Genomic DNA, 25,345 nt, shown 5'->3' on the forward strand with positions numbered 1-25,345 from the left:
AGGATCCTGGCCAGGCAGCTGAGCTGCCCTCAAGTCTGAAACTTCAGGTGTAACTTGGTGTAGAACTCATGAAAGGTGCTTGGATTTCTCCAGCTTTCTTCACCAATGCTCAACAGATTGGTTTGGATTTCAGAATCTAAGAGGAGCTGGTAGAAAGGAGAGCTGGCAGAGGTACAGAGAAGTCCCTGTGCGCCTCCAGAATCCATTGTTGGGATCCCTTCACACAGCTCGGGACACAGAGAGCCGCTCCCAAGCTGCTGGAAGCTGCAATACCACTGAGCTTTGGACCATCTAAAGTAAAGGAACGCAGCTCAGCAACAACTCCACATTTCAGCCAGAAGGAACCTCTTTTAACAAAGGATTTAAAGGGGAGAGTTTCTGCATCTGTACTTTGTGGTCCATCATGATAGAAAACTTTATGTGCATATAGATAATGAAACTGCTTTTTCTTTCCAAGATGCTATATTTGAAAGAATCATGAGCCATTCTAAGCTTCCAGGAAGGCTCAGGATACACAGGAATTGGTGGATAGCCTTCCCAGTGCAGGTTAAGGAAACAGTCTGAGCCTCCAACTTCTGTAGCTCAGTGAATATGGACATATGCCACTCTTGTCTCCAGGGAGCTGGTGGCAGTGACATCACCAGGAGAAAAAGCATCCCTCAGCCTTGGGACTTGACAGAATGAGGTGTGCTGGGGAAGCCACGAGCTGGGACTTGGCCTTTCTTGACTGCCCCTTCATGCCACGGGCAGCTCCTGACCACTGAGCCCATGATGGCTGAGAAGGGCGACTGCATCGCCAGTGTCTACGGGTATGACCTTGGCGGGCGCTTTGTTGACTTCCAACCCCTGGGTTTTGGCGTCAATGGGCTGGTGCTGTCCGCCGTGGACAGCAGGGCCCGCCGGAAGGTGGCCGTGAAGAAGATCACCCTGAGTGATGCCCGCAGCATGAAGCACGCGCTCCGGGAGATCAAGATCATCCGGCGCCTGGACCACGACAACATCGTGAAGGTGTATGAGGTGCTGGGACCCAAGGGTGCCGACCTGCAGGGCGAGCTGTTCAAGTTCAGCGTGGCCTACATCGTCCAGGAGTACATGGAGACCGACCTGGCACGCCTGCTGGAGCAGGGCACGCTGACGGAGGAACATGCCAAGCTGTTCATGTACCAGCTGCTCCGAGGGCTCAAGTACATCCACTCCGCTAACGTGCTGCACAGGGACCTGAAGCCCGCCAACATCTTCATCAGCACGGAGGACCTTGTGCTCAAGATCGGGGATTTCGGGTTGGCAAGGATCGTTGATCAGCACTATTCACACAAGGTATGTCTGGCTGGAATGGCATCCTCAAGAATGCTCAGTGTTTGGGAGGGTATTCCTAGCTCCAGTGGAATCAGAGGACTGGGGTCAGTACTGGGGGAGGCTGGAGAGTGCTTAAAGGATCACTGGCCTGAAAAGTTGTTGTTTGGGGAATAAGGGAGTTCTGGTTCTTAGTTTTGGCTCTGCCACATGGCCATGACCAGTGACTCAAGGCTGGGCAAGAAGGGGTTGGATTAGATAATCCAGCTCTAAACCCTCTGGCTTTAAGATTGTGTGGTTGGTGAATTTGCCTCTAGCACCCTCTCAGCCCTGCTGTCCACCTGACCACCTCCTCTCCCTACTCTCTGCTCAGGACTCCCAGTGAGGCTTCCCAGCATTTGAGACTTTTGCTCTGGTTCATTCGCCGCCGCCTCCCATCAAAGCTGCTCCAGCCTGTGTTCATTCTCTCTGTCCATGGACAGAAGCACGAACAGTGTATCTGATAAACTAATTTTTGGTGTACCTTATCCAGCTAAGGGCTCGTCTCTCCCAGGCCCTGGGAGATGCCCTGGCCCTTCAGTGCGATGTTAAAGCCACAGGGTCTGGTTGGTGCTGGGACCCCATGTGGTTGGTGGCTAAATGCTCCAGCAGCTGCAGAGATCAGAGCTGACCTGGCCACACTGACACTCGCTCCCAAGGCCCCAGACCTCTCCTTACCTAATCCACGGCACTCTTCAGGAGCTGGGAGTCCTCTGAAATTCTGTTCCCCTTACCCTAGTTCCTCCAACTTAAGGGGAGCCTCTGAGCACCTCAGCCAGGCACCCCTAAATGTGAGAGCTCTGAGGTGGCTGTGATTTCCAGCCTCCTGCCAAAACCTTTGTATCATGAATTTTTACTAGAATGAATACATTCCTCAGGAAGTAGGTGCACCATAAACTGTTAGCCAAGGGGCTGGGGTGGGTGATGAGAGGATAGAGTAGCTTGACCTTGAGCCTGCTTCAGCTTTCTCTCTGGAAGCCCCATTGCTCTGCTCTCCCTTGCCACCCTGTTTGCCTGTAGCCAGAAGGGCTCAGACATCAAGAAAGGCACTGACCTGCCTGGTGCAGCTGCAGCAGGCTACAGGAGGAGAGGGGGGTCAGGGGTCCCTGTCCCACCCTCACTGGCTGGAACTTGGGCTCCAGCCCAGATTTCAGACCTTGAATCAGCCCAGCTGGCTCTAGTTCCCTGGTGCCGCCTTAACCATGAGCTTGCCCTATGTCCCCCCTCCCGCAGACAGGCCATCTGTCAAAACTGACAGCCGACTCTGTAGGAAAGAATGTCCATGGTAAAAAAAATAAGAAAAACATGCCCTTCTGTCTTCCTAACTCCCCGTGCTGTTTGTCTTTCTTCTAAAGAGTAATGACTCCAAACAAATCGAACCAAAGCTTTTAACCCAAATCTGTTCTTATGTGGTAAAAGGACCAGAGAATCCTTGATGCTCTTATTTCTGGGATGCGCAAAACCACCTCCTGAAATGGAATAAACCAATACGTTTGGGAATAATAATAGGACCTTCCTCGATGAAAGGGTCTGATCAAGTGAAGTATTAACAGGGAACGTATGCAGAATAGCACATGGTAGGCTTTCGGGAAAATCAGGGAAGGGGATTGTTGGGGCAAAGTTTGGCTGTGGCAACAATTCTTAGGAGGCATGTGGTGTGAGGATGTGTTGCTGTCTGGGAAAGCAGAGGCCTGGGCTCTCTTCTGATGGGGCCGCCTGGTACGTGGACACGCCCTCTGCGAGCCTCCGTTTCCCCATCTTTGACAGGGACGACGGTCCGTGTCCTGCCTGCCCCACTGACTTGTGGTGATGAATCAAAATGGAACATGAAAGCAGAGCCCCTGAAAAGTAGTAAGGCCCCCATCCGTTCCTCTAGTGAGCATTTGCCGAGTACACGGGGCCCGGGCCCTGTGCTGGGAGCCGGGGAGGAGCCTCAGGTTCACCGACCACCACAGGTGGTTGTGCTCCTGTCACTCAGGGAAGCCACCTCTCCCGTCGAGACTTGCATTTTCCCGATGCAAAGGAATTTAGATGCTCTGACTTACTCTACGTGGGCTCTCTTCAGTAAGAGAGCTGTGAGAGGTTCAAAACAAAATCACGGGAACCAGTGATGAGCCCAGTAGGTGTTCACATCCGCCCTGCAGTTGGCAGGCGTCCCTGCCCCCACCTGCTTCCTCCCTCATATACTTTCTGCCTTTAGCGTCCTCCCTGCTCTTGCCCGAGTGATGATGAAAGCTTTATATTTGGTGCCTTTATCTGATGTGCATTTAAATCAGTTCTCATTTAATTCTCATAATGCCGTGAGGCACTTCGGGCAAATGGTCCATTTTAAAATGGAGAGAGTTGGCTTTCTCAAGATGACTGGGCTGACTGTGGCAGAAGGGACGTGAGAACGTGCGCCTTCTTGCATCTTGAGGGGTGGCCTTTCTGCGCGCCGTCTCCTTCATGAAGGCTTTCTGGGTCTCCAGTTAGAATGAGTCTTTCCTTGCTTTGAATGCCCCATCCCCTAACCTGGATCTTCTAGCACCCACCGCTCTGTGCTGTGTTTTACTGTATTTGTGCCTGCATGTTCCATGCTGTCCAAAGCTAGTGCTTCTTGGTTCTTGACGGCCGTGTCATGTTCATCTTGGTTTCCTCCAGGGAGTCTAATCCTGTGCCCAAGACATGGCCCAGTTGATTGTGTTGACTGTCTTGAACTAATGGAAAAATTGTTGACCAGCATGTTACAGATAGAAAGCTAGATGGGCTTATTAGAGCCCAACTTAGCAGGTTTGCCTCTGAGAAAGAGAGCACAGAATTCTTCCAGCCAGTGGATTGGTTGTGGTCAGACGTGTGCATCTGCTCTCCCTCGTGTATTTGGAGGACAATGCCTACATGTGAATGGCTCTAAACTTGACCCCTCCTAAGGTTTCAAGGGTCCTGTGCTTGCCTTGAAGGAGATCGTGCTCACCTGGGCCGCAGCAAGTGCCTTTGTGTGGGTCACAGCCCAGTGCTGGGGACGGGCTTTGTGATGTGACAGGAGGCTGGGCTCAGATGCAGCAGCTGGTGCTCGCTGTCCTCATCGTGACTTTCTTACGGGTGGACAGCAAGCCTCCGTCATCCACATACCCTCATCTAGCACAGGGTCTGACACGAGGTAGGTGTCCGTTGTGTTTGTCTGGCAAAGGAGGTGCCAAAGGAAATGGCCTTCTCTAATGGGCAGCTGGCAGCACGGGGGCTTCAAGTCACAGTCAGGGAGCATTCTGGGCACGTGTACCCCTACCATCCCATCCCAGGGGTCTTGGCCGTTGCAAGGCAGAGGGCAGCTAGAGGCCCCAGTTGGCCCACACTGTCAGGAAGATGGCAGTGGGCGGCCATGGGGGTGCTCCGATGGCTTTCACTCAACAGACACGGCATGGGGGCCCCTGGTTTCTCTGTGTCATTAATTGCATGACCTCAGGCAAGTCCTTTTCCTTGTACAGCTCACTCCCAGAATAAGAGATCTGTAAGGAGACCTCCTAATCACCTTGTCCAGTCCTTCCATTTCACAGATGGTAAAACTGAAGCCCAGGAAGGGGAAGAGACCCGCTCAAGGCCACACGATTTGTGGCTGAGCCAGGAACACAATGTCCACTGTTTTTTCTGAGCTCCTCCTCAGTTGTCTTATCTGCCACATGGGGTCATCATTCCCATCCTGCTTATCTCATAGGATTCTTATTAGAGACGAATGAAAGTGGGGATGTCATGGGCTTGCAGCTATACAAAGGGCTAAATCATGAACAGAACTTACTTGCCCAGTAGATGCCATGGTAAGACCAGGCAGACCTCCACATGTCAGTTTCCCCTCCACTGACATATGGACTGAACTCCTGACGTGATGGCAAAAAGTGAGTCATGGGGCCCTACCTGAGGGTGGCTGCCCGGCCTGCGGTACTGTCGTGAACCCCTCTCTGCTGGCCTTCTCGGCAGGCCCACTAATTAGTTCCTTGTGTTTGTGTCAAGAAGAGGCAGCTGAAAGATCAGAGCATGTTTTCCTTTGAATTTATCCTATTAGGATGTAGAGGATCTCAAAAGAGAAAAAAAATGTAGTTTAAGACTTTACTAAGTCCTGCGCAAATTCTAAGAAATGTCAGGAGCCCCCGGGAGAGGGTGTGGAGGGCTGAGCTGCACCGGGAGAGGGTGTGGAGGGCTGAGCTGCACGTTGACAGTCTGATTAGCTGTGTGAACTATCCCTCCAGGAAGGGGCCTGGCAGAGGGAACCACCTTTTGTCCTTGCTGGGGCTGCCAGCGGACTTGCCTTTCCTGGAGGCAGTAAGCAGAAGAGCAAGCAAAAGAAAGCAAGCAAGAGTAAGAGGGCCATAGAGTATGCTTTGGTGGATCATTCGAGCAAGTCTTAAGTTTTCTGCTAGGCTGGCCTGCCTTTGGGCCCTGACCCCCTTCTACCTTAGAACCCTCTGTCTTCTTACCTCATGATTCATGATTGGAATGTTCTTACACTTTGCCTCCGTATCTCATGAAGATTCCTTAGAAATCAACTAGTACAGTGGTCCTCAAAGTATGGTCCTGGACCAGTAGCATCAGTGGGAACTCGTTAGAGATGCGAATTATCAGATCCCATCTCAGACTTACTGAATCAGAAACACAGCATGGGGCCCAGCAAGCTGTGGTTTAACAAGCCTCCAGGGGATTCTGAGGCTCATGAACTTTTAAGCATCACTGATCTGAAGATGTGGAGGAGCTTGACTGTGGACAGAAAGCAGACGTTCCCGGTGTGTCTGCTGATGCTTGCACCCTGGGTTCTGAAAACTTGAGCACAATAAAGAAGGCTAAGAACTCCTCCTGGGTAACACAGGTATGTTTGAAGTAGGTAGCTTAACCAACTGGGGTAGTTAATGGTGGGGATATCAGGCACTGTGACAGGAAATTTTGAAGATTGCTTTAGGCAGGATGACTTTTAGGGCCTCAGTCACATCACTTAGAAACTGCCTGGTCCACCATCCCTTGAGCTTGGCAGAAAGCTGCACAAACCAGGGAAACTCCATTGAAAGGAGTGTTGGTTCTGTTTAGGTTTGACTTTGACAAGGGTTAGATGATACGGACAATGATTTTAGGAAACATGCTTCTCATCCTGGTGTAAACTGCTTCTCTAGATGTTATTTAAAGGCAAGACATTGCTTTCACAGTTCAGTGAGATGGAGTGTTTGACTGAAGGCTCAGCAAATTACTGCAGTTTGTTAAGACTTGTGGTTCAAGGTCCCAAAGGAGGCAAAGAGGTACATGATGGAGAATATATCAGCCAGCTTCCAAAGGCTTTGCACAGAGGTTTGATCAGCTGTGTTTATGCTGGTTAAATTGTGTTGATCAACCTCACCTCCTGGCCACTCTGCCTTCCTTTGATAGATTCTTGTCTGTCTAGGCCAAGAGGACCTCCCTCTGTCTGACTAGGCAGACACACAGAAAACTCCCCTAGAGTACAGATTCCCTTGAAACTGAACCTAGGAGGAGGAATGCCCATTTCTGTGGCTGAAATAGAGTCCTTGCAGCTGATCAAGAGAAAGTCCATTTGTTGTTCTGTGTGCCTGTATTTTGCATGGTCTCCACCTTGAAGAGAGGAAGGGCTTGCCGGGGATCCCAAAATAGGACTGGGGTCTGCAGTGCTGACATTGGGAGGGGCCCAGCCAATGTCAAACATTCAAGGGCCAGGTTTCATGAGAAAATGGGCTCACTGAAGGACAACTTGCTGAGGGCCCAGCTAGAAGTTCTTAAGCTGATAAGCATGTTATTCCAAATCAGTGGAGCTGAAAAGATGTATTTAAAGGGTATGAAATATCCCTTTTTAAAAGGGAAAAATATGACCTCGGGGATTAGAACAGAGGTTGTGCTTGCTAGAGAGTCAAGTGTCCCTGAACACTCAGGCTGACTTGGAAAAGCTAATTTTGTTGGCTTTCAGTGCCTACCCCCCAGTTCCCACAGCCCCGCCCCCAGGAGCAGGGTCTTCATTCTGTCCCTGGGCCTCCTGGGGTCCTCTTCTACCCACTCCCAGAACACTACACCCAGGCCTCCCTTCCTGGGAGGCAACCCCACTTAGCTCCAGGGGTGGTATTATAAATCTTTAATAACTGGCATGGTCCAGGCCTCAACCAATTAGAAAGGAAGCTGGCAAGAGTCCTAAGTCAGGTCCTGGAGGTGCCCTGCTTGCCAGAAATTGACCCTTTATTGCTGGATCATAGGGAGGTCTGGGAGTATCTGAGAATGAGGCCAAGGTGATGAGCGAGGGAACCAGGGGCTTGGAGCAGTAGCTATTTCCCAACCAGTTTGCAGGTATTTCATTATTCTAACAACTGGTGTAGCTATACCAGTGCATACCAGCCATGCTTTGCTGCCTTCCTCTTCATGTCAAAGCTCACCCAGCCATACGCCTGGGGGTCTGATTTTCCTCTGGGGGAGAATGATAGATTAAATAGTGCAAAGAGATCACTAGCTCCCTCCTTACTGTCAACACCAGCCTACTCACTCACCTACTCACAATTAAAGCTGCCACCTCCTATAGCAAGCTCCAAAGCTTTAGAAGAATTCAAGAAGCAGGAAGTCAGCCTCCCTGCTAGAAATGCTAGAGAGTGGCTCATATTTCATGTAGTACAGGCTTGCTGGGGACACATTCTTTGTTTATCTAGAAAGTTTCTTTATTTTACTCTCATTTAAAAAGTTTGTTTTCCCAGGAAAGAAAACTCTGAGTATGATATTTTTCTTTCAGTGCCTAAAAATGTCATTGCTTTATTTCCTATCCATATTGTTTCTCAAAAGAAAGTCTTCATTTGTATCATTCTTCCTCTGTATGTTATATCTTTTCTTCTCTGACTGCTTTCAAGATTTTTTCTTGATCTTTAACTTTCAGCAGCTTGACTGTGATGTGCCCAGGTGTGGTTTCCTTTTACTTATCCTATTTAGGTAATTCATTGAGCTTCTCGGATCTGTAAATTGATTTTTTTCCCCCACCATATTTGGAACATTTTCAACAATTATTTTTTCTGCCTCACCTTCTCTTCTCCTTCTAGGCACTGATAACATGTATGTTACACAGCTTGGTATCATCCCCAAAAATTGTCCTTTCTTTTTTCTCTGTTTTCAGAATGGATAATTTCTATGGTTCCGTCTTCAACTTCATTGACCCCTTCTTCTGCCATCTTTAATTTGCTGTTAAGCTCATTTGGTGAATTTTTCATTTGGATACTGTACTTTTCTAGAATTTCTATTTGGTGCTTTTTTTATATTTTCCACTTGTGTGCTGAGATTCCCCATCTTTTCACTCACTGAGACCATATTTTTCTTTAAGTCCTTGAACGTATTTATAATAACTGCTTTAAAGTCTTTGCTAATTTGAACATCTGGGACATCTCATGATCTATTTCCTATTTACATTTTTTCTCTTGAATTTGGGTCACTTTTCCTGCTCCCCACATTTCTAGTAACTTTTGGTTGTTTGTGGATATTACAGTTGATACTCTGAAAGGAGTTCTAATTATATTGTCTTCCTTTAATGAGTATTGAATTTTTTTCTGACAGAGAGTTAATGTACTGATGGTAAATTATGGGATGCATGGTCCTGTTACAGCTTGGTTTTATGCTTTGACAAGGCAGGCCTAGAGCATATCTGACTCCACAGTATGGTCCTTACTCCTATGGTATGACCTTTCTGTTGTCTCACTTGAATGCCTGGAATGTTAACAAGGCATTTACCCTCTGCCTGGACTGAAACTTCTATATAGCCAATGTTTCCGCAACCTCTACTATCCCTGTTCTGCTGTTAGTACCTAAGTAACTAATCTCTGCTAGACCTCACCCTGTATATGTGCAGACCAGCCAGCAGAGAGAGATCTGTGGGGTACCCCCCTACAAACTTATAGGCCCTTACCCTATGAAGCTTCTTCTTCTCCAGTATCCTACCCCACTGTCTCCAGTGCTTCTGCCGCCCCAGCCTCCAGGCTCTACTTCCTCAACTCAGTAGGACAACCATGTTCTGCTTTGTTCCACCTCCCTGTGCTGTGGTTGGGAAATCTACCCAGGCAGAATGCCAGGGTGAACATGAAGCTCACTTTATGTGTTTGCTTCCCTTCTCTTGGATCCTGCACAGCCTATTGCCCAATACCTGAAAACTGCTATGTATGTCTGTTTAGTTTTATAGTTGCTTTCAACAGGAGGGCAAATCCAGTCCTGGTTACTCCATCATGATCAGAAATGGCCAGCCCTAACATTTAATGATGTAATGCTCTGTGTGGCTGCGCATCTTTTAATGCTAGCTCGTAAGCACCTTGGAGGAAGTGTTGATGACTTACTTATATCTGCATCTCTGTGGCATGCTTAATGAATATTATTAAATGGAATTAGATGGAGAGTATGGGGGATAAGCATTGAATAATGTGCTCCTCCTTCCCTTTATACCTAGGAGATGTGCTGGGAAGAGAACTCCTTTCAGATAGCACCTTCAGTCTCGGTGGGAAGGATCCCAATTGCCCCAGTCCTGGCTCCAGTCTCTCTACTTGGGGACTCCAAGGGGGTAAATATTTCAGGAACATGACACTGTCTTATTCTGTAGGCAGATATTCCTGTGTTTATACTGAAGAAGAAAGATTAGAAAATTGGATCAAATACTTTTTAATTTTCTCCTGAAATGTGGTCTCTTTCTTCATCCTTTACCCTGGTAGCCTGTTGAGAAGACAGTACTATAGAAATAGAAGGCCCTAAGGGAGTATCATATTGCTATGTTTATCCTTACTTTCATGAGTAGCTGCTAAATCAGAGCCACACTTCTTTGAGCTGAGAGAGACCAATCCTTATCTCTAGCCTCATTTGCTGCCATCCCATTCATTTTGTTCCATAAGATCACTGACCTGTCACCGTTTGCTGGAAAATACCATACTTGGTGACATCTCTGGTCCCACACACTGTTCCCCCTGCTCCCACATAAACTCATACTTATCCCTGCAGCCTCCACTCAAAAGCCCCACCTCTATAAAGTTTTGCCCAGCTCCCCAGGGGAGTTAATCACACCTTCCTCTGGTTGTCCACAGCAGTTATCCCCACACTATTGTGATTATTTGTTTATGATCTAATATGTTTATGACTTGCCTCTTCCCCCAATAGATAGTAGGGACCTTAGGAAATAGTCTATCTCATTCATCTCTGTATTCCTAGCAGCTAGCACAGCATCTGGTATATATGTGCTCATTAAATGCTTATTGACTAAATGCCTTTCCACTGAATCAAGGATAATCCTCAAGAGCCTCCCAGGATAAAGTATAATTTCTCTTCCTTGGGGCAGTTTTCAAATATTTGCAGTCATCTACCATGCCTCTCTAAATCTCTGGAGCCTAGAACTCCTTTGTCTGTATACAGTATTATTTAGGTACTGTTCTAAGTGCTTGACAGGTGTAAACCTAGTTAGTCCTCATAACAACAAAATAATAAGTGCAGCTATTCCCATTTTACGGATGAATACACTGAAGCACAGAGAGTAACTTGTCCAAGGTTCCCCAGCTAGTAAATGGCAGAGTTGGGTTTCAATGCCCAATAGAATAGCCACCTAACAGTGGGTCCAGAGGTCATATTTTATCCACTGAGCATACTGCCTTATTGGCTATTTAGATGACACTGTTTCCAGAGGTCACACTATCCTGACTGTCCTTTCACTGACCTCCTTCTGCTTGTCAGACCCTTTCCTAAAATCTTCCAGTACAGATATCATGTGGTGTCAGTGGGAGGATGACATCTCTGCTCCATAAGTGACTCACCATTCATGCTGCTGGTATTTGGGGGGCAGCCATGTCACACTATTGGCTCATACTGAGGTTGTAGCCAACTAACTTCTGTTAAGTTTGGTATTCCCCTATTTTACATATGGTTGATTTTTAGCCCAAGTACTAGACTTTACCCTTCTCCCTGATAAGTTTCATCTTCTTGGCTTCAGGCAAATATCCCAACCTGATGAGTTCTTTTTGGATCTTTGTTCTACCATATAATCTTATCCTGTACAGCTTCACAATTCACAAGGCTATCTTCAGTGACTTCACCCATATCACTGATTTTAAAATGTGTGAAGAGATTAGGTGAAAGGCTTAGTCTTATGGCCACCAGACACCTCCCTCCAGGGTGACACTAACCCGAAGCCAGCATTCTTTGGGTTTAATTGTTCAATCAGTTGTGAATTTACACAGTTATATAGTGGTCTGACCCATGTTTCTTCATTGTCCACAAACATGTCCTAAGACAGGGGTCCCCAATCTCTGGGCCACGGACTGGTACTGGTCCTCGGTCTATTAGGAACTGGACCACCCAGCAGGAGGTGAGCGGCAGGTGAGTGAGTGAGCTTCATCTGCCGCTCTCCATGGTTTCCCATCACTCACATTGCTGCCTGAACCACCCTTCCACCACTAGCCTCTCCCCACCACCCGTGGGAAAACTGTCTTTCATGAAACCGGTCCCTGGTGCCAAAAAGTTTGGGGACTGCTGTCCTAAGAGATTGAGCTAAATGCCTTATTGAAATTTGGGGACATTGTCTATAGAATCCTCTCATTCTACCTCAGAACAATTTTAAATTCATCCCAAAGTAAAAAAAATACCAATTCAAGCTTCATGATCAGCTGTGATTCTTAGCTATGGAATTCAGGTGTTGGCAAACACTACCTCTTTAGAGAAAACCTGATACATGAAAATTTAAACTTAACAAATTTGTCTTGGAGGTTAGGGCATGGTTAAGTAAACTATGTTCATCCACTAAATAGAAGGTTCTGCAACCATTTGCAATGGTGATTTTGAAGAGTTTACAATAACATAGAAACTGTTTATGTAATAATGATTAGGTTTAAAAAGCAAGATACAGAATTGGAACTGTTTAAAACAAGGAGAAAAGAATGACAAAAAATAGACTGAAGCAAAAACTCCAGAATGCTAATGATCAGACTACACATGGCTTTTTCTTCATTTTTCTCTAATTCCAAAAAAAAGTACAACATGAACATGCATAATTTTATCACAGTAACCTTTTCAGGTAGGAAGTTGGAGAAGTTTGCTGGGTGGAAAGAGTTAGTTTACAAGAACATGTTTATTGCAAAAAGTGGCAAACTAAAAATATTTGGTCCCTAAGAGAGCAGGGTCAAGCACAGTGGCATCTGACCCAGGAGCCTGTACACACTGACCATCGACTGCATTCTGCCTTGAGGTGCCCACAGTGTTGTGTGTGTAGATCTTACCTCCCCACCCAGAGTGGCAGCCCAGCCTTGGCTGTTGCCTCCATGGGAACATGGGATAGGCTCTTCTGTGTGTGCCATGCCCCTGGGAAGCAGGACCACCCTCCTCATACGTGGAATGGGCAGATGCTGACTGCTACCATGGGACCCTGAGCAAGTTACTTAACCTGCCTCTGGCTGGCTCCATCATCTCATAATAGATTCTACTTCACAGGGCTATGTGAGGAGTAGAGGAGATGATGTGCGTGATTGTGTCAGCCATCTGGGAAGCACTCAGTAAATATTAGCTTTTTTTAAATTATGAATCACCATTGGAGGGACTTCTGATACCTGAAATTCAACCACTAATGATGCTGAAACTCAGCCTCTGTGCACTGGTGCTGAATTGAATTTCAGAGAGAGTTTTGGGTGAAGTACAAAAGAATAGCTTTATTGCTTTTCCAGGCAAAAGAGGACACAGTGGGCTCATGCCCTCAAAACTGTGTGTCCCAACCTGGGGGGATTTGGTAAGGAATTTTATAGCAATGGTTCAAGGGCAGGGTTACTGATAAGGATCAGGGTGTGTGCAGGGCCTACATTCCTTTAATCTGGCCTCAGGTGGTCTGATGAGCTTCTCTGGTACTCAAGATTTTCAAACTGTGACTTTCTCTCTGGAATGAGGGATGCTTCATCAAGTAGTTAACGTCTTCCATTTGTTAGAGGTTTTGGTTCTGCAGAAGAGCTCAAAGATATTGTTATGTGCATCCCTTGATGGGGAACCAGGACCCTGCCCCAAGGCTGCACTAATGTTTCTTGAGTGCTACTCCCTTGTCTCAGCATCCCCTCCCTTCTCTGATTAGCAGCTGTTTGAACCTGCCCTTTGGAACTCAGGGAAGGTCACAGAGCCTGAAGCCTATTCCCTACAAACAAGAAATGGGGGACACAGAAGGGCTTCTGTGCCCACAAGCCCTACAGGGTCCCGCTCAGTTTCACTAACATTAAATTTCATTGAGGCAGTTGACCGTTTTTGTTTCTCTTCTAAGATACAAATTGGAGGAGTGAAGAAGGGGGGGAATGAGTCAGAAAGCCTTTATTTGAAGGAACTTATAAAATGGATGGATTAGGGGGAAGTGTGTTTAACCCAAAGGGGACCAGAATAGGGAGCCCCCTGCCTTAATTTTGACACTTTGGCAATTTAGCCAAAGACTGATTCCAATACTGAGGTTATACACTGAACGATATTCAAAATACTTAATTGCTAAGGTTTGGGTCCAACCAATCAGAATAGACATCACTGATTACTAATCAGAATGGATCCTGGCTGCAGTGAGCACCCAAACTCCTACCCCTGCACACGTCACCCTACAAAACCTGAAGAGCAAGGCCTGGCCTCCCCAGAGGTGCTCATTCAGACATCCACCAGCAATTCCACATCCAGACAGGCAGAGCAGCAACTGAGAGCGAGGCCCTGTCCCAGAGCTGCCCTGTGCTCTTACTCCTGCTTCCTTGTCTCTTCCATGACACCATGTTTGCCCTCTGCTCTCCACCACACACGTGACAGCAGGAAGAGGAGCCATTCCTTAGTCTCCCAGCTGGGCCATGCTGGCCCCTCCTGTGTCCCCAGATGACCGGGACAGCAGGTTTCCAGGATGTAGGGGCCTCTGGAGTACAGCCATGAAGATTTTATTATTGTACCTTCTATGCAGGACTACTACCATCTGCAGAAACCATGCATCCTCCTGATGGGGAGCTTAGTTAAGCAGTTGTGATCTGCAGGACTCATCTTCTTGGGGGTGAATTTTTCCCACTTTAAATCCCTGCACAGTTTATTTTGGAATTGGAGTCACAGTTCCTTGTGCAGGAGAACAAGCCCAGGAGTACAGAATGGCCTGCCTGGTCTGGCTTCACAGGCCTGAGGAATCACCATGGAAGAAGGAGGTTGTCCTTAGATCACATGATGAATGCAGAGGAGCCTGAAGCCAAGAGGACTGAGTTTGTAAGTCTGGTTGTCTTTGGCTTTTTCTGTGAGCTCTGTTCTATGATCACCAGCTGCCCTCAACCCTGACCCCAACCAGGTTGCACATGCTGGGTGGGTGAGACGCTAATGAGAGAGTGTGAACGGCCAGTGACTACTATAGCTGGGGAACCAAAATCATCATATCTACCCTGAAAGTCTTCCTGCAATTCACAACAGTGCACCTTGGGAGTTCTTTCCCATTCATTTTAACTGTGGATCCTCACACCAACCCCCTGAGGGAAGCAGGTCACATTAATTATTGTTCTCACTTGACAGCTGAGGACTAGGGCGCCCCTAGGGTTGAGAGGCTCATCTAAGACCCACTGCTAATAAGTAGCAGAGCTGGACCAGACTTGCCTCCAGGGATCAGGAGCAGCTGATGCAATTGGGCTCGGCTTCAGAACTCGAGAACTCCCCTGCTACCTTCCATGATGAGATGAGGGAAGAGTCACGAAACAGGGCGCACTTGCTTCTGCTTTCCCCATGAGGACACCCGTGGAGAGCAGAGCAGTTCTGTGACCTTCCCTGCACCCCACATTGAGCAAGGATGGAGCCAGGACAGGAAATGATGATCCACGTGTCCTTGGCCCTCCCTTCTCTTTGGGTCCCCACCTTCCCACGTGCCTGCTGCCATCCCCCAGCATTCCCACATGCCCTCTCCTTCCATGTTTCCCCACTGGAAACTTACTGAGGCCCAGGACCTGCTTCTTAGGAACACAGGCTGCCACCGAGGGACCCAGAGCTTGCTGCCCCAGCATTCTGCCACTTGGAAAAGGGCTACCAGCTAGGGTATCCCTTTCAGTAGAACACTGGTTTATATTTGCCTTTTAACTTTTTTTAAACAATTTTATTGAGATATACCCAACATACCATACAATTCACCCATTTAAAGTGTACAATCCAATAGCATTTAGTATATTCACAGAGTATTGCATCTATCCCCAGAATCAATTTTAAAACATCCTCATTACTCCAAAAATAAACCTCACTCACCTGAGTCACCATCCGCTAAAATCTCCATCCCACCAATCCTAGGCAACCAGGAAATCTAATTTCTTTCTTTATAGATTTGCTATTCTGGACCTTTCATATAAATAGAAGTGTATGATATGTGATCCTTTGTGACTAGCCTCTTTTACTTAGTGTTTTCAAGGTTCGTCCATATGGTGGAAGGTTTTAGCACTTCATTTCTTTTTATTGCTGAATACTCCATTGTATGGACATACACCATTTTGTTTATTCCTCAGCTGATGGATATTTGGGTTTCCACTTTGGGACTATCAGGAATAATGCTGCTATGAACATTCATGCACAAGATTTTATGTTTACAGAGGTTTTCATATCTCTTAGATATATATATAGGAGTGGAATTACTGGGTCATATGATATTGTATGAGGAAATACCAGGATGTCTTCCAAAATGGCAGCACTATTTTACATTCTCACCAGCAGTGTATGAGGGTTCAGTTTCTCCAGATTTTCACTCACACTTGAGATTTCTTATTTCTTGTGTTTATTCTAGCTATCCTGGTGGGTGTGAAGTGGCATGTCATTGTGGTTTTGATTTCCATTTCCCTAATGGCTAATGCTGTTGAACATCTTTTCATGTGTGTATTGGCCATTTGTGCATCTTCTTTGGGGGACTGTCTATTCATAGCCTTTGCCCATTTTTAATTGGGTTTTTTAAATAGAATTGTAAAAGTTCTTTATATATTCTAGATGCAAATCCCTTATCAGATAAATGATTTGCAAAAAATTTTCTTCCACTCTTTGGGCTTTTTACTTTCTTGATGCTACCCTCTGAAGCACAAACGTGTTTCATTTTGATGATATCCAGTTTATATACTGGGCTGGCCAAAAAGTTCGTTTGGGTTTTTCTAGCACATCATACAGAAAAAACCAGAATGAACTTTTTGGCCAACTCAATATTTTCTTTTCTTGCTATTGCCTTTGGTGTCAAAACTAAGAAACCATTGCCTAATCCAAGGTCATGAAGACTTAACCCATGATTTCTTAAAGTTTTATAGTTTTAGCTCTTACATTTGGGTCTTTGATGCATTTTGAGTTAATTTTTGTATAAGCTGTGAGACAGAGGTCCAGCTTCTTTCATATGTCTCTCCTTATGTCAGTACTACACTATCTTGATTACTGAAGTTTTGTAGTAAGTTTTGAAATCAGGAGTGTGAGTCTAACAACATTGTTCTTTTTCAAGGTTGTTTTGGCCATTCAGGTCATAAGAAGGATACATTCTATAATATGGATGAATCGTGAAACCATTATGCTAAGAGAAAGCAGCTAGTCACAAAAGGCCACATATTATATGATTCCATTTATATGAGATGTATAGAATAAGCAAATTCATAGAGACAGAAATTTCTGGTGCCAGGGACTAGATGTTGGGGAAAAATGGAGTGTGACTTCCAATAAGTATGAGATTTTATGTTGGGGTAATAAAAATGTTCTTGAATTAGATAGTAATGATGGTTGTACAATCTTGCCAATGTACTATTAAAAACCAATGGATTCTTAAATAGTGAATTTTATGACATGTAAATTATATCTCAAAAATTAATAGATGATTTGAATATCACTATATCTCTTAAAGAAATTAAATTTGTAGTTAAAAACCTTCCCACAAAGAAAACTCCAGGCCCAAATAGCTTCATAGGTGAATTCTACCAAATATTTAAGTGCCAGTTCTATATACTCAAAAAATTGAAGTGACTACTTCCCAATTCATTCTAAGCATTACTGTGAAGCAAAACCTGACAAAAAACATTACAAGAAAACAACAGATTAATATCTCCCATCAACATAGATGCAAAATTTCTAAACAAAACTTTAGCAAATTGAATTTAGCAATATACAAAAAGGAAAATGCACATCAGTCAAGTATGTTTTATCTCAGGAATGCAAGTTTGGCTTAATATTTGAAAAATCAATGTTATAACCATTTTGGAAAATGATTTGGCAGTGTCTTTAAAAGTTGAACTTACATCTACCATATGATTCAGCCATTCCTCTTCTATATACTTACCCAAGAGAAATGAAAGCATATGTCCATACAAAGACCTGTGTATAAATGTTCATAGCAGCTTTCTTTTCATAGAGAAAAACCAGGAGCTACCCAGATATTCATCAACATTCATGTGAACAAACTGGTATATCCATACAATGGAATTACTACTCAGCAACAACAGGCAATGAACCATTCACAACAGTATGGATGGATCTCAAAATAATTATGCTGAGCAGAGGAAGCCAGACCAAAATGAATGAATGAAGCAAATACTATAAGATTCCCTTTATACAGAATTCTAGAAAAGGTAAGCTAATCTGTAGTAACAGAAAACAGATTAATAGTTGCCTAGGAAATGGAAAGAGATTGTAAAGAGGCATCAGGAAACTTTTATGGGTGATGCATATGTTCATTATTTTGATTGGTGATGTTTCACAGATATAAATATATGAACTTATCAAAACTGTACACTTTAAATATGTACAGCTTGTTGTATTTCATTTATATCTCAAAGCTGTTTTAAAATGAAAAATCTTGGGAGATTGGCCAAGGTGGTGGAATAGAAAGACCCTGAGCTCACTTCCTCTCATAGGCACACCAAAATCACAACTATCTGCAGAACAACCATCGATGAAAAAGACCAGAACCTACCAGAAAATATCTTCTACAACTAAAGACATAAAGAAGGAACTGTAACAAGAAGAGGCAGACTCTCAGTAAAGTCAAGTGCCATACCCTGGGGTAGGCAACACACAAAATGGAGAATAATTACAATTACAGAGCTTCTTCCAGAATAGTGAGAGGTCAGAGCCCCATATTGGGCTCCTTGGCTCAGGGGTCATATGGGCTCCCTGGCTCAGGGGTCCTGTACCAGGAAGATGAGCCCCCAGAGCATTTGGCTTTGAAGGACAGCAAGGCTTAATTTTGGGATTCCCAGAGAGCAGGAGTAAATAGAGACTTCACTGTTAAAAGGGCACACACAAAATCTCACACTCCAGGACCAAGAGCAGAAGCAGTAATTTTGACAGGATCCTGGGTCAGACTAACCTGTTGATCTTGGAGAGTCTCCTGGAGAGGCAGGAGGCAACTACAGCTCACCCTAGGGACATAGAAATGGGTGGCATCCATTTATGGGAGCTCCTTCTACCACATGGATACTGGCACTGGCAAAAGCCATTGTAGAATCCTTCTTCCAGCTTGTTAACCCCAGAACCCACCGTGCTCTGGTCCAACAGCCTGTAGGCTCCAGTGCTGAGATGCTTCAGGCCAAAAAAATAACTGGGCAGGGACACAGCCTCACTGATCAGCAGATGGGCTGCCTTTAACCCCTCCCTGAGCTCACAGCTGCCTCTAAACACAACCCTGCCCACCAGAGGACCCAGGACCCAGCTCCACCCACCAGTGGGCAGGCACAAGCCCCAGAATCCCCTGGACCCTGGCCCTACCCTCCAGGGAGCCTGCTCTAGACTCTGGACCAGCCTCACCCACCAGAGGGAGCAGACATGAGACACAAGAAAACTACAATCCCACAGCTTAAGGACCAAACCCATCCACCAGCAAGCCAAATCCTGCCCTGGGACTGGCCAGACCCTGGCCCTGCATACTAGCAGGTCAATACAAGCTTTGGGATACCTCAGACCCTGTACCAAACTGTGTCTGGAGCCAGCCCCACCCACCAGTGATCTGACACCAGCTCTGGGACCACTGGGCCCTGCAATCAAACTGCAGGATCCAGCTCTGCCTGCCAGTAGGCTGGTACCAACCCCAGGCCCTGGCTTGACCTACCAGTAGGTGTACAACAGCCCCAGAGTATTCTGGACCCTGCTTCTGCCCACTGGTGAGCCAGCACTAGCACTGTCCCCCTCAAGGTTCCACGATCTGCCACCTCGTGACCCAGTCCCACCAACCAGCAGCTGGCAGCCTCTGCACAAGGCAGGGCCCAGCAACCAACTGGACCAGGGGCAACCAAGCCTACCAGACCACTCACATAGTCAGCCTGCCATAACAGAAGAACCCACACAGCCTTCATAGCGTAACCAGAGGGGACTGCACTGCTGGGATGCACAGGATATCTCCTATAATGGCCACTTCTCCAAGGTCAGGAAAGGTAACCACCCTTCTGGATACACAAAAATAAAAAACAATAAAAGACAGCAACTTAGGCAAAATGAGACAACAGAAGAACATTTTCCAGATTAAGGAACAAGATAAAAAAGCCCAGGAGATAACTAAGTGAAGTAGAGATACACAATTCTACTCAAGAAAGAGTTCAGGGTAGTGATCGTAAAGATGATCAAAGAACTTGGGAGATGAATGGATGCACAGAGCAAGAAGAAGTTTTTTACAAAGAGTTAGAAAATATAAAGAACAAACAGACGAAGAATAACTGAAATGAAAAATGCACTAGAAGGAATCAGTAGTAGACTAAGTGGTACAGAAGAATGGATCAGTGAACTGGAAGACAGTAGTGGAAATCACTGATGCTGAAGAGAAAAAAGAATGAAATGACGACAATTTAAGAGACCTCTGGGACAACATCAAGCACACTAATATTCATGTTATAGGGGTCCCAGAAGGAGTAGAGAGAGAGAGAGAGAAAGGAGCTGAGAACATATTTGAGGACATAATAGCTGAAAATTTCCCTAACCTGAAAAAGAAACAGACATCATGTCCAGAAAGGGCAGAGGGTCCCAAACAGAATTACCCAAAGAGAAACACAACAAGGCCCATTGTAATTAAAATGGCAAAAATTAAAGATAAAGAGAATATTAAAAGCAACAAGGGAAAAGCAACAAATAACGTACAAGGGAACTCCCATAAGGCTATCAGCTGACTTTCCAGCAGAAATTCTGCAGGTTTTAAGGGAGTGGCAAGCTATGTTCAAAGTAAATGAAAGGGGAAAACCTACAACCAAGAATACTCTACCCAACAAGGTTCTCATTCAGATTTGGTGAAGAGATCAAAAGTTTTACAGAAAAGCAAATGCTAAAAGAGGTCAGCAACACCAAACCAGCTTTATAGAAATGTTAAAAGAACTTCTCTAAGAGGGAAAAGAAAAGGCCACAACTAGAAACATGAAAAAATATGAAAGGAAAAATCTCATTGATAAAGGCAAACATACATTAATGATTACATTACATTAATAATTAAAGCTAGTAGGCAGGTGAAAAGACAAAAGTAGTAAAATCATCTACATCCACAATAAGCAGTTAAGGGATACACAAAACAATTAGATGTAAAATATGATATCAAAAACAGTAATCATGAGGGGAGGAGAGTACAAATACAGGGTTGTTAAAATGCATTTGAAATTAAGAGATCAGCAACTTAAAATTATCACATGCATATAGAGATTGCTACATATAAACCTCATGGTAACCACAAACCAAAATCTATGCTAGATATACACACAAAAAAGACAATGGAATCCAAACATAACATTTAAGACAGTTATCGAATCACAAGAGAACAAAAGAAGAAACAAAAAAGACCTACAAAAACCCCCAAACAGTCAACAAAATGGCAATAAGTGCATACATATCAATTATTACCTTAAATGTAAGTGGACTAAATGCTCCAATCAAAAGACATAGAGTGGCTGAATGGATACAAAAACAAGACCCATATATATGCTGCCTATAAGAGATTCACTTCAGATCTAAAGACACACACAAACTAAAAGTGAGGGGATGGAAAAAGGTATTCCATGCAAGTGGAAATCAAAAGAAAGCTGGGTAGCAATACTTATATCAGATAAAGTACAGTAAGTCCCCTACATATGAACTTTCAAAGATGCGAACATGCCCCTGTGTGCCAGCTGTTGTACTGTACTACTGTACTTTTCAAGGTACTGTACTGTAAGATTAAAAATGTTTATTTTTTGTTTGCTTTTTATGTATTATTTGTGTGAAAAGTATTATAAACCTATTACAGTACAGTACTATATAGCCGATTGTGATAGTTGGGTACCTAGGCTAACTTTGCTGGACTTACGAACAAATTGGACTTACGAATGCACTCTTGGGAAGGAACTTGTTCATATGTAGGGGACTTAATGTAGACTTTAAAGACTGTTACAGGAGACAAAGAATGACATTACGTAATGATCAAGGGATCAATCCAACAAGATGCAACAACTGTAAATATATATGAACCCAACATAAGAACACCTAAATACATGAAGCAAATATTAACAGACATAAAGGAAAAATACAATAGTATGGGACTTTCACCCCACTTACATCAATGGACAGATCATCCAGACAGAGAATTAATGCAGAACACTGGACTTAAATGACACATTAGATCAGATAGACTTAATTGACATGTTTAGAACACACCATCCAAAAGCAGCAGAATACACATTCTTTTCAAGTGCACATGGAACATTCACTAGGATAGATCACATACTAGGCCACAAAACAAGCCTTAGTAAATTTAAGAAAATTGAAATCATATCAGGCATCTTTTCTGACCACAATACTATGAGACTAGAAATCAACTACATGAAAAAACTTCAAAAAACACAAACACATGGAGCCTAAACAATATACTACTAAACAACCAATGAATCACTGAAGAAATCAAAGAGGATCAAAAAATACCTGGAGACAAAGGAAAACAAAAACATAATGATCCAAAAATCTATGGGATACAGCAAAAGCAGTTCTAAGAGGAATGTTTATAGCAACACAAGCTTAGCTCAAGAAATGAGAAAAATCTTAACCTAACCCTGCACCTAAAGGAACTAGGAAAAGAAGAACAAACAAAACCCAAAGTTAGTAGAAGGAAAGAAACCATAAAGATTGGAGGAGAAATAAATGAAACACAGTCTAAAAAATAATGGAAAAGATCAATGAAACTAAGAGTTGGTTCTTCAAAAAGATAAACAAAATTGATAAACCTTTAGCCAGACATCAAGAAAAAGGACCCAAATCAATAAAATCAGAAACATAAAAGGAGCAGTTTACCACAGAAATACAAACAGTCATAAGAGACTACTACAAACAACTATGTGCCAATAAAATGGATGACCTAGAAGAAATGGACAAATTCTTAGAAATATACAATCTCCCAAGATTGAACCAGGAAGAAATAGAAAATATGAACAGACCAATTAGCAGTAATGAAACTGAATCAATGGGGAAAAAAAAAAAAAAAAACCTCTTAACAAACAAAAGTCCAGGACTAGATGGCTTCACAGGTGCATTCTACCAAACATTTAGAGAAGAGTTAACACCTATCCTTCTCAAACTACTTCAAAAAATTACAGAGGGAGGAATGCTTCCAAGCTCATTCTACAAGGCCTGCATCATCCTGATACCAAAATCAGACAAAGATACCAGAAAGAAAGAAAGAAAGAGAGAGAGAGAGAGAGAGCGAGAGAGAAAGAAAGAAAGAAAGAAAGAAAGAAAGAAAGAAAGAAAGAAAGAAAGAAAGAAAGAGAGAAAGAGAGAAAGAAAGAAAAGAAAGAAAAGAAAAGGAAAGAAAGAAAGAGAGAGAGAGAGAGAAAGAAAAGGAAATTACAGGCCAATATCACTGGTGAACATAGATGCAAAAATCCTTGACAAAATATTAACAAATCAAATCCAACATTATATAAAAAGTATTATATACCATGTTCAAGTGGGATTTATCTCAGGGGTGCAAGGATTTTTTAATATCCACAAATCAATGTGATACACCACATTAACAAATTAAAGAGTAAAAATCATATGATCATCTCAATAGATGCAGAAACATTTTGATAAAATTCAACATCCATTTATGATAAAAATGCTCTAGAACGTGAGTATAGAAAGAATCTACCTCAACATAATAAAGGCCATGTATGAAAAACCCACAGCTAACTTCATACTCAATAGTGAAAAGCCTAAATTCAGGAGCAAGACAAGGATGCCCACTCTCACCACATTTATTCAATACAGTATTGGAAGTCCTAGCCACAGCAATCAAACAACAAAAAGAAATAAAAGGAATCCAAATTGGAAAAAAAGAAGTAAAACTGTCTCTGTATGCAGATAACATGATACTATACTAGAAAATCCTCAAGATGCCACTGGAAAACTACTAGAGCTCATCAATGAACTTGGTAAAATGGCAGAATACAAAATTAATGCACAGATCTCTCTTGCATTTCTATATACTAACAACAAGCTATCAGAAAGAGAAATTATGCAAACAATCCCATTTACCATCACATCAATAAGAATAAAATACCTAGGGAAAAGCCTACCTAAGGAGGTAAAAGACCTGTACTCAGAAAGCTATGACACTCATGAAAGAAACTGAAGATAACACAAACAGATGAAAAGATATACTGTGTTCTTGGACTGGAAGAATCAATATTGTTAAAATGACCATACTACCCAAAGCAATCTATAGATTCAATACAATCCCTATCAAAATACCAATGGCATTTCCCACAAAAATAGGACAGATAATTTTAAAATTTGTATGGAAACACAAAAAACCCTGACTAGCCAAAACAATCTTGAGAAAGAAGAACATACCTAGAGGTATCATACTCCCTAGCTTCAGACTATACTACAAAGCTACAGTAGTCAAAATATGGTATTGGCACAAAAACAGAGATATAGATCAATGGAACAGACTAGAGAGCCTATACACTTATGGTCAATGAATCTATGACAAAGGAGGAAAGAATATGCAATGCAAAAGAGACATTCTCTTCAAGAAGTAGTACTGGGAAAACTGGACAGCTACATACAAAAGAATGAAATTAGAACATTTTCTAACACCACACACAGAAATAAACTCAAAATTATTAAAAACCTGAATATAAGACCAGAAACTATAAAACTCCTAGAAGAAAACATAGCAGAACACTCTTTGACATAAATGTAGCAATATTTTTTTGGATCTGTCTCCTAAGGCAAAAGAAATCAAAGCAAAAATAAACAAATGGGACCTAATTAAACTTAAAAGCTTTTGGACAGCAAAGGAAACCACTGTGAAAAGACAACCTACTGAATGAGAGAAAATATTTGCAAATGATATGACCAATAAGGTTAATATCCAAATATATAAACAGCTCATGCAAGTCAACATCAAAAAATATCCAATTTAGAAATGGGCAGAAGACCTGAATAGACATTTTTCCAGAGAAGACATACAAATGGCCAATAGGCACATGAAAAGATGCTCAACCTCATTAATCATCAGAGAAATGCAAATTAAGACCACCAGATATCACCTTACACCTGTCAGAATGGCTGTTATCAAAAAGAACACAAATATAAAATGTTGGCGAAGATGTGGAGAAAAGGGAATCCAGTACACTGCTGGTAGGAATGTAAATTGGTGCAGTCACTGTGGAAAACAGTATGGAAGTTTCTCAAAAAACTAAAAATAGAACTACCGTATGACCTAGCAATCCCACCCCTGGGGATATTATCTGGAAAAAATGAAAACACAAAAAAGATACATGCACCCCAATGTTCATAGCAGCATCATTTACAATAGTCAAGATATTGGAAGCAACCTAAGTGTACATCAACAGATGAATGGATAAAGAAGATGTGGTGTAATACTGGAATACTACTCAGCCATAAAAAAGAATGAAATTTTGCCATTTGTAAGAATATGAATGAATTTGGAGGGTTTTATGCTAAGTGAAATAGGTCAGACAGAGAAAAACAAATACTGTATGATATCACTTACATGTGGAATCTAAAAAACAAAACTAGTGAATGTAACAAAAAAGAGACAGATTCATAGATATAGAGAACAAACTAGGGGATACCATGGGGGCTG

General features: G+C 43.4%; 1 protein-coding gene across 1 annotated transcript in view; it reads left to right on the forward strand.

Annotated features, from left to right (window-relative positions):
* Window positions 1–771: 771 nt before the first annotated feature.
* MAPK4 (mitogen-activated protein kinase 4) overlaps window positions 772–25,345 on the forward strand; it is a 60,064-nt gene continuing 35,490 nt past the window's right edge. The window contains exon 1 of the mRNA XM_057699806.1: window positions 772–1,317. Coding sequence (XP_057555789.1) covers window positions 772–1,317 — 546 coding nt within the window. The remainder of the gene's footprint in view (window positions 1,318–25,345) is intronic.

This window comes from Hippopotamus amphibius, chromosome 11 (genome assembly GCF_030028045.1).
Source record: "Hippopotamus amphibius kiboko isolate mHipAmp2 chromosome 11, mHipAmp2.hap2, whole genome shotgun sequence".
Taxonomy (NCBI): Eukaryota; Metazoa; Chordata; class Mammalia; order Artiodactyla; family Hippopotamidae; genus Hippopotamus; species Hippopotamus amphibius.